The sequence below is a fragment of the Gambusia affinis genome, linkage group LG06 (assembly GCF_019740435.1).
Source record: "Gambusia affinis linkage group LG06, SWU_Gaff_1.0, whole genome shotgun sequence".
NCBI lineage: Eukaryota > Metazoa > Chordata > Actinopteri > Cyprinodontiformes > Poeciliidae > Gambusia > Gambusia affinis.
The window spans coordinates 28,803,437-28,816,194 of NC_057873.1; the positions used below are offsets into that span (position 1 = coordinate 28,803,437).

The window sequence follows — 12,758 nt, forward strand, 5'->3', positions numbered from 1 at the left end:
TACAGAAACTGCATAAAGCCGTGTTAAACTACGACTTTGTGGTCTCAACATTAGGTTACTTAAATTCCATTTACTGTGTGATAGTAGAAAAATGATAATTCAACAAGGGCCTGGATGTCTGTATAAGTGTAAATATAGTACGACAGTAACTAGAGTCCATTTAAGGATAAATTAACCCCAGTAAATTTATTTTTAACTCTTTCTTCACAGTAAAAGAGAAGAAAAAGTAGTATAAAAATGAAGCAGCGCACCAGACAGGTCAGGGATAAGATTGTGGATGCGCTTAGAGGAGAGCAAGGTTATAAAACGGCATCAAAAGTTTATAAACCTATGCAAATCATGGTCTCCATTTTTTTTAAATGGTGAACAGCATGTATAATTTTCCTTTCAATGCAAGGTTTTGTATGAGTTCGACGTGGTTATAGGCTTGTCACAATAAATTAAATACTGTAATCATATGATAAAGTAAAGCAAGCTCAATATTCTTTTGCATGATTTATCTTCTCTCTATCAAAAACTGGATGAAAAAAGTTTTCGTAAATTTGGTGACTTGGTCTAAACTGACTCTTCTGTTTACAGAGACTTCAGAATTAATTGGGGTCTGCCATAGCGATGCATAGAGAGTCACTGCTCTCCCTACGCATTGCTATCACAGGCCCCTATTGTTCTACACCGCAAAATATGTGCTGCTTACCTACTACAGTTAACACGGCTCATACCGCTGCGTGCCCCCTCACAATATATATATATATATATATATATATATATATATATATATATATATATATATATATCAACACGTGAGGCTCGATCCCGTGAGGGGACCTATTGGTTATGTTGGCATTTCGAGTAACTGTGGCGACATGATTAACAAAAAACGAGCCAAATTCAACTCAAAACAAAAGTCTAACTGACACAAAACAGTGTCAGTTAGAATCACACATTAACTTGTTATAGAGAGAAACTTGTCACTGGAAAGTGTCATAAGATGCCCTTGTGGAGCTCGGTAACTACTGTGCTGTTTGCGGCTGTACTCCAATAATCAGACCAAGTTTAATTTGTGGCTTTAGCAGCAAATGTGTTTTGAACGTGCTCCGGAAACAAAAAGGCAGAGTTTTTGTGATAAGCGGTAGTTCTCATTTCCTACCGACAGACAAGGAAACAGAAAGAATTTGACTAAAAATTCGAAACTTGAAGAGAGAACCCAAAATGCTTTATGTTTCATTGTGTGGATAAAAAACCAATGGAAGAAAACCCGCATCCATATCCGAAGCAGCTGAGTCATTGAAGTAGCTAAATATGCTAGTGCTATTTGCAGCCATTTCTTCAAGTCCTCATCCCTCCCCGCAGAAGATGGATAAAGATGGATAAAGTCCTGTTGTGTTTTATTTACTGTAGTCATAATAACTGAACTAACCTGCAATGGGAGAAAAAAGGGGGATGGCTGTTCTAGTTAGCTGAGGTACTACTACAGGCTACTACACAGGAACTGTTGCAATCCATTTTTATGTACAGATTGCTTAATATACCGTCAGTTAACTATGAAAGAAAACGGTTCTGAAAGTTGTTGGAAAGTAATACTATGTTGTTTAGATCGTTTTCTAAAACTGTTTATAACAGGAATAAGTATATTGTCAAGAACATTACATGGACACAGTGATTATTTTGAAGAAAGATCAGATCTGCTGTGTTTAATAAATGTTTAACCAGAACAGATTCCAGGAGGATTAGTGAAGCACAGATTTATTTCTTCACTTCAACCTGTTTGTTACTTTCTACAGGAAAATCAGCATCTGTTACACTGACACCAGTCCTGGTGTGTGTAACACATTCTACAATCACAATCTTTAATATGTTTTCTGGAGATGTTGGCATCAGGGCCGCTGGCCCAAACCTCCAAGGGGACAAAGCAGAATTTAATTTTGGGTTCCTCTATATCTGCTATTAACAGGGATTACTGTAAATCAACAGACGATTAGATCATTCAAACAACTGCTATAAACTCATTACATCTCTGAATAGTGATGTTTATGTTATATCTTATATGCATATCATCTAGTGAAGACAAAAGCAATAAAAAACTAGTATGCTCTGGACTTAAGATGGAGTACATGCACACATATTCATGACATGCTTTGATTAAATTAATAAATTAAATTCCAGTGCTGAAAAATTACCTTTATACCAGGTGAGACTCTAACCTGAGAATGTGAACCTGTACTGGACTGATTCTGTGTCTTCAAATAATTTTAACAATATTCCTGGAGAAGATTCATAACTTATAACTTATAAGTCTGAAACAGGAACAAGTCTGAAAAAACATTCTGTGTGCTACACTAGAGAGAGAATCATGATGTCATCACTGCTGATGTCATCATTACCAGTGGAGCTGAACATTCTAATGGTGCATTCACATCAAACATGTTTTGAGCGTCAGGTGAGTCTGGTTTATATTCAGTCTATGTGGACGTTGGACGAACCTAAAGCTCCAAATGGCTGCTAGACACTTGAAGTGCCTCCATATAGACTTTGAATGCAAACTAGACGCGCCTGACGCTCAAAACACATTTGGTGTGAAGGCACCATTATATGTCCAGTGTCACATTAGTTCCATCATATTAGGACTAAAGCCTGGTCCTAATATGATGGACTCATTGCTTTGGATCAGGGGTAACATTTAGAGGTAAGATGCCAATTAAGGTTTAGTTAATGTTAGAATTAGGAATAGACTAGTATTGTTAGGGTAAAGCAAAATCGCAGCTACTAAAATGAAGGTAAATCAATTCAAAGTTCTAATATGGGTTGAAATAGTTTTGACAAACCTGTACAACATTTTGTTTTCTAAATTATTCTATAAATAAACAATGATATAATGCTAGGTTGTATTTCTGCCAATTGTGTAGCTGCAGTACACTAGTAGTCTAATGTGTTGGATGTGCTGAGACACATTCAACACATTAGAAACCAATCAGAACCAAAAGTTTGTCTTTTGGTTCTGATTGGTTGTTTCTGGACAGTAGCAGAGCCAGAGGACTTTTCACAGACTCTCTGTTTCATATTCTACTGTCAGACACTTTTAACAAATATTCATCCATCCATCATCTAACACACTTATTCTTGCACACACACATTCACACCTTAGGACAATTTAGAGAGATCAATTAATCAATTAATCTTTGAGAAATTTTACCTGATCAGCTTTTATATAGGAAAGTTTTAATAATGTTTCTTATGCTGTTTTGAACTGATCTTGTGTTTTCTCCATTGATTTTGGAGTCAGGAATTTTATTTCCGTTGAGGCCTGTTTCTGTTTTTATTTACCAAATTTGTGTAAAGCCTCAGATTTCAGAATAATGCTCAGTTTGAGCAAAACCTGGGTTTTGATGGTGACCTAGGTTAATACCACCTGGGTGTGGGTCGGTGTAACGGCCGAGCCGGGCAAAGACTGGCCTTCACACCAATGCCAACATGAAGGCCCTCCATGTGACCAGTGGAGGTTGGTCGCATGGACACCTGTCTTTCCTCGGACCTCCATGATTGCGTGGAGGTTTGACTTTGCCTGGACTCCTCTGATTGCAACCTGGGTGTGGGTCGGTGCAAAGGCCGAGCCAGGCTACGGGAGACCCCTGGTGGACGGGAGGTCTGTCTTTCCTCAGACCTCCCTGGTGGATTGGAGGTCTGTCTTTGTTTGGACTCCTCTGTTTGTAGGGAGCCTTCTGTCTGCAGGGGGGCCTCTGGTTGGGTGGAAACTCTTGGATGGTTATTTTCCAGAGCAAGTTTCAACTTCTCCTTCAGGTCTGCCACCTGATCCTGCAGAGATTTCATCGTTTCTTCCTGTGCTTTGAATTTGGAAGCTTGCTCAGTGTAACATTTGAGCTCCTCCTCATATTTAAGCCTCACCTTGTATTCTTCCACCATTACTTCAATCAAACCTTTGTTCCGGGAGGCGTATTTTTCAGCCTCCCTCTTGAAGTGATCCAGCTGTTGAAGTAGGCTCTTGTCGGTTGTATCTTTGGAAGCGGAAGAAACTTTTGACACATCTTTAATCTCTGCCTCGTTTCTTTCATGTTCACGTTGGGCTTGCAGGTGACGTTCTTTCTCCAACATCTTTTTCAGTTTTTGAATCTCCTCCTGCTGTGCTTGGACTTCAGCCTCATATTCAAATCTTTTGTCTCTTTCCACATCGAGATCAATAATTGTTCTGTGCAATTCTCTCTTAAGATTGCCTACCTGCTTTGTGAGATCAGCGATGTGTTGGTTTTTCTCTTCAATGACTTCCACTGAGGGGGAAACCTCGAAGCCAGCAGAGGGAGTTGTTTCCTTCTTGACTTCTAAAGATGTTGGACTCTCAGAGTCACCGGAAGGACCGGATTCCCCCTTGATCTCTACTAATTCGTCCTCCGGTTTAATGTGGCTGTCGCCGTCATCTTCGAAAGAAATGACTTCGTCGTAGTCGACTTGGATGTTGAGATCCATCATGTCGAGCCATGAAAGCTCAGCTGGAAAAGCTTCATGTTCACGAACAATTTGTTGTTGAGTCATGTCGATATTCTAGTAAATATTTGCTTCTCTGAGAGGCGTGTAATATTTCGAACGTGCTCTGAAAAGTGATCTGCCGCGATAGAACCGAGGAACAGGTCTGAGAAAACTCTGTCTGTGAACTACATTAAAGAGAGAGACTCCTTTGTGGTATCATAGAGTGATGTCATCACTGCTGATGTCGCTGATACCGTTGGAACTGAACATTCTGACCTCATATAATGGTGCGTTCGGAGGGCTAAGCAGGCAGTTAAAAACTACAGTGATGGTGGAACACTGAGTTACTACAGAAGGCTGAGCTGGCATTTAGAAATATAGAAATGGCACCTTGACGGAACATTTAATACAGACAAGATGGCAGAAGAGCATAGGAAGTAAGTACCATGATTCATGAAACCTGATACCCCTTCACTGACAACCACAATGGAAATGAGAGCATCACATACCCTACATAATAAAAGCCTTCATATTTTTCACAACAGGTAATTGCTGTTTTGGGCATTATATGACTTGTTTAACCCAACCACTGTTACACATGGGATTATTGTGGCCCTTTAAAATGAAGCTTACTGAAAATTTCAAAATAAAAACCTCAATATCCTCTCAAGTTAGTGCACTGCCTTAGGCAGTGCACTAATATTAGCCTTTACCATAAAATAAATATCCCCCAGGTTAGTGCACTGCTCTGCTTAATATTCCTCCGCTAGAATGAGAAACAGAGTGGATTCCTGATCCCAAAACAGTTTTTCACCCTCACGCCCACAAATATGGCTCTATTGGTATGAAAGTCAGTCATGATGACACCATCTTTCTCTCTCATCGATGCTATTACTGTGAGTGAGGCACAGATATGAATTGCAGTACTATCAAAGACAAGAAATATCCCTCTCGCACGTTTCAAATGGTTTTCAAATATGTCTCATGGTTCCTGAACAGGAAGGAGCTGTTCAGACAACTTTTTTCAGAAAAACTGACCCTGTGTCTCACAAAGATAGATTTCTTTCTGTCTCTCACACACATGACAGTTGACTGAGGGCAGAGCTGCCCTTTAGAACTACAATGATGGCTGAAGGTTAGAACTACATTAATGGCGGAACACTGAGTTACTGCAGAAGGAGGCTGAGCAGAATGTTAGAACTACAGACATGGCAGAATGTTTTGGGCATTATGTAACTGATTTAACCCAACCATTGTTATTCATAGGATTCGTGTAGCCATTTAAAATAAAGCTTACTGGAAATTTCAAAATAAAAGCCTAAATATTCCTCTCAGGGTAGTGCCCTGCTTTAGGTGGTGCACTAATATTAGCCTTTACTGTCTCTTTCTCTCAGGTTAGTGCATTGTTTGTGCACAAAATTCCACTTTAACTTCAATGGGTTTGAAATGAAAGTTATTACAAGATGTGAAGAGTTTAATGAATACTTTTTCAAGGCAATATTGAGCATGCATGAGCCTTTAGTTCAGTAAGTGACAAATGCATGCAAGATCCAATTATTTTGACAAAAGGTGATGATGATCGAAATAGATATTAATGATCAGATGCAAAAGAAAAATACAATCATCAAAACATATTCATATTAAAATGGTCTTCGCATGTTTACCAATATTGAAATGGAGGTTACAGCTGCAATCAAAACGCACATAATGTGGTTCCTGGAGGTCACAACATGGGTGAGTCAATAAAACACGGGTTGAATAAACAAGGCTCTTAATGCATGGCCATTACTGTTGTTTGCTTTAATAATCAGTGGGTTAATGCATGCCTCACCCTCTTTGTTAAAGTAATTATTTTGTGTGTGTGTGCATGGGTGTATCTAGCCAGCTAAATATCGGTCAAATAGTTTTCAACTTGTTAAAGACCTGCTTTGTTAGCAACAAAGTGTGCTAGAAGGAGTATAAAAACAAAGATTCATTCAGTGAATTCATGTATGTGGAGTGGCATCAGAAAAAACACATCCATACAAGACTCCTTATTTGATAATCAACCCAATTATTTGGATCTGAAGTCTGTTGCCCAAGTAGCAGAGATGATGAAGTATTAAGAGTTTTGCAAATTTCCACTTCAAGCGTAAAATTATTTAAATAATTTTCAATATTTCTAACAGAGTTATTCTCTAGAGCAGGGTTTTCTTTTCAGTGATCTCTAAACAATGTTTCAAACTCAAATGAATCTAGATATTGTTGATTTTTGATCCAGTGACTTAAGATTTGAACAAGACAAGGTCCCCAGCTGACAATAGAGAAATTTGATGAAATAATCGATCGAATCTGCAAAACAATATCCAGCCACGTTCATAAAATCATCCTATATCAATAAATTACTTAAAAAAGTAAAACTCCTACTAATATTTATTCCCCACTGGGTGAGATATTCCTAGTTACAGCTATTAATTGTTCTTGATTATGATTTTCACCTGATAAAAAATACAAACCCAGTTTCATAGAAATTTCAAATGTTTGATACAACACCAATAAAAAAGAATCTTTAACACAGAAAATGCCAGCCTAATTAAAATTATGTCCACAGTAAATAGCATGAACACATAATACTTGGTTGGGGCTTTGTTTTCATGAGTCATTGCATTGGTTCAGTGCAGCATGGAGGCAATTAGCCTGTCGCTCTAATCGTGGCCTTCGGCTCGTCTGAATGGAGAAGAAAGAATGTGGCGCTCTGGAATTGGCTGCACTGACTTCAGATTTAATAGTATTTAGAAACTTTACGGTGAACTTCAAGCAGCTGGGATTCTGTGTCACTCCACTCTGCCACCTGATTTTCTGAACTTGATTTTGAACTGAATTGCTAAATGTGCTTCTACATGAAAAGTAGGGCTGTCAATCGATTAAAAATGTAATCAGATTAGGCACATTCTGGCACTGTGATTAGTCACAATTAATCACTATGCCTAACTTTGAAAGCTTGACATTCAAATACGTACACAGTTGTGGTTCTTGCAGGAATGACGCCCTGTGTAAGCCCCTCCTTCTGCCGATTAAAATACAAGCAGATTTTCTGGTTTGTTTTTTAAGGAGCCATAGCAGCAGGTATTGTAGTCTCTTGGTATTCAACAGCAACTAAGGGAAACTTACTCCATTACACTTGCATGCAAGTAGTAGTGAGCTGGTTCATGTGATGACAGATAAAATATATTTTATTTCCTAGTGCTTGGCCTCCCCTCTCCTTCCTGATGCCACCCTGGACAATTGCCCATAAAGACCACATCAAAACCCGCCAGTTTATTCATGCTTCCAAGAATGTTTTTTGAGAAAATGTTTTGTCTCAAACCAAACATGTCTGAAGATTCTCAGTTTTTCAGGTTTTAATATTCAGAAATGTTTAAAGAAACTCATTTTGTTATTAATGTTAATTTAGAAATGTCCCTCTCCATTCGTTTCCTACGGAGCTTCTGAGGCGACTGTTGTTTTTTATTTTCTTTATCCAGCCGATGAGGACAATCCCGGAATTTTGTGCATGTGAAATTTTGAGGTTGCACACTTAGACACATGGGCTAGTGATGCAACACAAGTTGAAAAATGTTCAACTTTTGTTGCCGTCTGCTTTTTGTGGAAAACTTTCAGCTTTCGCTGTGGTTCTTGGCTCCCTCTGTGTTGAGCCCATGTTCTGTCAACTAGGTAACCCTCCACTGGAGAGAGACTTTTAGTTTTGATTAATCTGCATTATGTGACACAAACACATTAAAATTTTCAGGTTAATTGCATGCGTTAACATGTCGACACCCTTATTTAAAAGTTGACTTTGGATCTTCTGTCTTCTTTTTCCTTTTCAGTCCAGTAAAGACACTAGTAAGGTTCATCACAATGAATTCAACAGCTACAGTCCATGACAAAAATAGATTTTTGTGTGATGGCTTTTTATCAATAATGAACTGAAAAAAAATATATTAACAATTTATGCTGTTAGCAAACACTGCTAAAATAAGACTTCGAGGAGATGGAGTAATATATGCTTGGGTTAATCCGAACACATTTCACAGTTTCTGTTTGAAGTATCTGGTTACAATGAGAGTTAATAGCCAAAACTGTCACAATTGCATCAAAAATGATGATTGCTTCTTTTAAAATAGCAATCAAAGAGAACATCTTGCCTCAGATAAGCCTCAATGGGCCAATGTTGCTTAATATCAGTAAAGCTTACAACTACTAAAGCAAAGCCAATAAAAACTATTGGAATCTAGATAAGGCTTAGAGGAAACGCTGAAGTCAAGAACAGAAGTTGCCCAAAGGCAACATTTCTTTTTTTTTCAAAGAGTAATTAACTCTTACATTATTAGGACCAAAGCTGTATCCCAAGTAATTACCACCCCTCAGTTTTGCACTCAGCAAGGCTGCATGAAAGCCTTTTGCCTAATGCGCTCATGTTTTAATATTCGGATGCTTTTTAAAAGAGACCCAAATGGCGAAATGAGCCTAATCCTTTCATGCTAAACTGACACCCTCGTATGCCATCTGTTTAAATACAGTAAATCTGGTTTAACATAACCAGCTCATAATAAAAAAAGATGGTAATCCTTTAAATTAGGGCAATGAGAGAGCCAGAATCTTCAAATGAGAACTATACAGTCTGACACAGTGCCCCAAATTTCTAACGGCCCCGTGTAGTCTAATGAGGAGTGGTAAAAATTTTTCCATTTCTCTGATTTGATTTGGTAGCTCAACAAAAACACAAAAGCAGTTGATCTAGAAAGGTGGCAAACTTAACTTAACTGTGAGTTAAATACAAGCGGTGGAGGTTAAAGTGTTGCTGGGGGGTGGCAGGGGTGTACAATTTATTATCCTCCAGCAATTAGACAAGAACTGCTACAGGCTCTTTGATTGTGGGATGTTTAAAAATGAAAGAGATAAGAGAGGGGAGCCACAAACGCGGCAGCAGCCCTTCCTCATGGCAGACACTGGCTGCAGGCGCAAGAGATAGCGGAAGCTCAGATAGTCTCCAAGTCTGACGAAGGGCCAGATAGGCAAAGCTGAACTGATCCACCGGCGATAACTCCTGTCAATCAGGCCTTAGGCTTGATTAATACATGCAGCTCTTGGGAAAATTAGGCCAAACGGGAGGTTTGAAGTGAAGAGGCTGCGGAGAACAGAGATATGAGGGATGAGTCGACGAGACGCGGCGAAGGCTGTTTGTTATTGGCAAAGAACTGAGGAGAGGAGTTAGGTCGGGCGCTCTGAGGAAGCCGGGAGCCCGTCACAGGCGAGGCTTTTGACTGGTACGCTGCCGCCATGTCAACCTGGGTCAAGGTCAAACAGAATCTGTCACTGTCTTATGGTTTCCATCAAATGTCTGATGAGGGACTTGGTTCTGTTCATGACCTCTGGCCCTCACTGTCATGTCTGAAGTCCATTTTTCTATTTATCGGCCAAAGGGACAGTGGTTATTTCAGCTCCAGGAGTGAGAAGACAGCGACTTATATTTAATGCAAGCAGTCCCTTGTCAAATGTCAACATGTTTGTGTCAAAATGTAGCAAAGAAATATCACATGTACGTACAAATTTAAGGATTAAAGAGGTAGCATTGTGTCTTTTCCAGGCACATTGTGCAATCAAATAACCATTACCTTCAGTTGTCATGAAAACCAAAAACTAATCTGTCTTCAAACTAAGCCACATGGGATACCTTGAAATCGGACTGTTTCTTTAAGAAGCTCCACCTTTTCCGACACTCACCCTTCAGTACGTCATCACAACAATGCTTCTCCATGCTGTCCATTGATGCCCTTTTCAACTGTTCTTAGTAGAGATGTTTGTGTCATATTGCATACTTTGAAGTTAAATGCAAAGATATTCTTTCAATATAAATCTCAAGACCTTAAGATAGAGGTCTTGAGATTTATTTTATTAAAAAATCAGCTCTAAGCATGTAAATATATCTGCAATAGAGTGGTTGAGATCAGAACATAATATGTGGCTGAATGGTCCACTGAAGCCCCAGAAGTAAAACAAAAAGAGAATCTGTGGCAAAACATAGACATGACCCAGTTATTGTATATACAGTATATTGTATACTGTATGATGAAAAAGGTATGTTGTTTTTAAGGTTCACTTTCAAAAATAAAAGCTACCTAACTCCTGGTAGATCAGTGCTTACAGCGACAGCAAGTTTTAGTTCAGTCCATGTTTCTTTCTAAACGTGAAACTTTAATATTTCCAAATTGCAGAGCTTAGAAACAGCTGGGAGTTTGTTTGTTTTGGTGTCATTTTTATTAAAGTTGCACTGCAGAAAACTGCATTGTGCATTTAGAAACAAATATGTGTTCAGGAATAAAACAAAGCTCTACTGGTTGACAATACAATACTACACCTCTTCTAAATACACATGTAAGCTGGATTTATAATGAATAAAGTGAACGTATGTCAGGGTTCTGGAATGGTCCAAACTTCCACCGATACTTTTTGTGGCTGATGCTTAAAGGCTGTGTCTGTGGGGGGCTACACCTAATGACTGTTTTAGTAATCAGTTATGATTAATCTGATTTTTAAAAAGGTCCCATCTGCAGGTTTTTTAAAAATGTATTTTATTTAATTCCTTCAGCCTTATTTATATTTTTAGAAATACATTAAAAGATTTTAATAATCAAATCATTCAGTTCCTGTTCTAAATCATATTTTACTGCCTAACATGTAATAACATTCAGATTTGTAGCAAAGGATCCATCTGCAGCTAAAAAAACCCACCAAAAACAAACGTAGGTTTTTGGATTCACCAATTAATAATTTGATAGCAAAAGATGCTAATTAGGAGTTAACTTCAGTTTGTTATTTTTACAGAATTTGCCACTTATGAAGAGCATTTTAATATTTAATGTGAACTTTATATACTTTTTGTACAATTTTGGCTCAACTATTGCTCTGACTGACGTTTTTTCAGCAAATGGCCTTTTCTGAATCCACATGCCCTAGTTGACAACTAATTATTACTAACTAACTAAGCTGACGATTATTTCAATATCTGATTAATTATGATTAAACCAATTAATCATTTCAGACCTAGCCAGGACATAAACCAGTTTAAACTGATTATTATTTCTGGTTTAATATCCAGTCAGGTATACCAGAACCTTGTCCGACAAGATACAGCTTTATTTCAACTAAACCAAAGTGCATCAGCCCAAAAGATTTAAGATATACAAATATATTTTTTGCTTTAAAAACAAAATTACTGACGTTTGCTGCGCAGTCACCTCAAGAAGCGCGTTTGAGATTTTTCAATTCGTGGGTGGACTTGTTCATCTTCATTGTGAGATACACACTGTCAAGGTTGTTCCCATTCAGCTTCTGTCTTCTCTTCAGCAGAACGTTTAAATGTGCATGGCATGAGTACACACACAGCCACTTAACACAAGAGGAAACGTTTACATTCAGATTTCAGATTCACCAAATTCCAAAAGAACGCATTAGATGTCATGTATAACAGGAAAGATACACGTTTTCTTCCTTGCCAAACGTGTCTCATGTAAAACCCATTGTTTGCCCTGTCTGCTTCACAGTTTGAGTCTGTTGTGTGATGTGCTTCTTTCAGGCTAAAGCAGACACATCGAAGCACAAAGTCTTGTCCACCCACACAAGCTGCAAAGATAACTTTCCAAGTTTTGAAATTGACGTGTTATAATAACAAAACAAAACTCGTAACGCAGTAGGCATCCCCCAGGAGCCCTTGACACCAGAACCGTAGCAGCAACTGTTGTTAAGCATCATATTGATTCTTTTCTTACTTATCCCACCATGTTCTACCAGCTGTATTAAATTCAAAATTGTCCTTGTAGCCTTGTTTTGCAAGTCGGAACACTTTGAGACAAACCTCTGCTACATCCCACTCCTTTGCAGAGTTAACCCTAATGGCCTTAGAGAAAAGCAGGAAGGGAAAAAAAACTGTTCTGTGTAACTTTTTAATATCTGCAGCTGATTAAGATAAAGCCGGGCTGTCTCGTCGGCTAGCGATTTTCCTTCCCACTCTCCTCCGGAGCCAATTTTGTTTTTGGTAGCGAACAATGGTAGATAAAGGCGAGAGCTGGCGACTTCTCTAATCTGAGGAGCAGCGCTGCAGCAGCTGGGGTGACGCTGGAGAGTAGAGTGCTTTCAGAGCACAGAGAGATAAAAAGAAGAAGAAGAAGAAGCCCTGATTGGGATCAGGAGTTTGATGTTGGGTGTAAGATAGAAAAGGCAGCACATCATTCGAATGTGACAAGGCTTGGAAAACCATCCTC

The 12,758-nt window shown here is 38.6% G+C and overlaps 2 protein-coding genes across 7 annotated transcripts in view; both read right to left on the reverse strand.

Moving 5' to 3' along the window:
- robo2 (roundabout, axon guidance receptor, homolog 2 (Drosophila)) overlaps positions 1 to 12,758 on the reverse strand; it is a 395,718-nt gene that overhangs the window by 331,209 nt on the left and 51,751 nt on the right. The window lies entirely within an intron of this gene.
- LOC122832083 lies at positions 1,687 to 4,141 on the reverse strand. The gene is made up of 2 exons (XM_044118469.1): positions 3,901 to 4,141; positions 1,687 to 3,810 (listed from the first exon to the last, which is right to left on the reverse strand). The coding sequence occupies exons 1-2, from the start codon at positions 4,105 to 4,107 to the stop codon at positions 3,397 to 3,399; spliced, it is 621 nt and encodes a 206-aa protein (XP_043974404.1). The 5' UTR covers positions 4,108 to 4,141; the 3' UTR covers positions 1,687 to 3,396.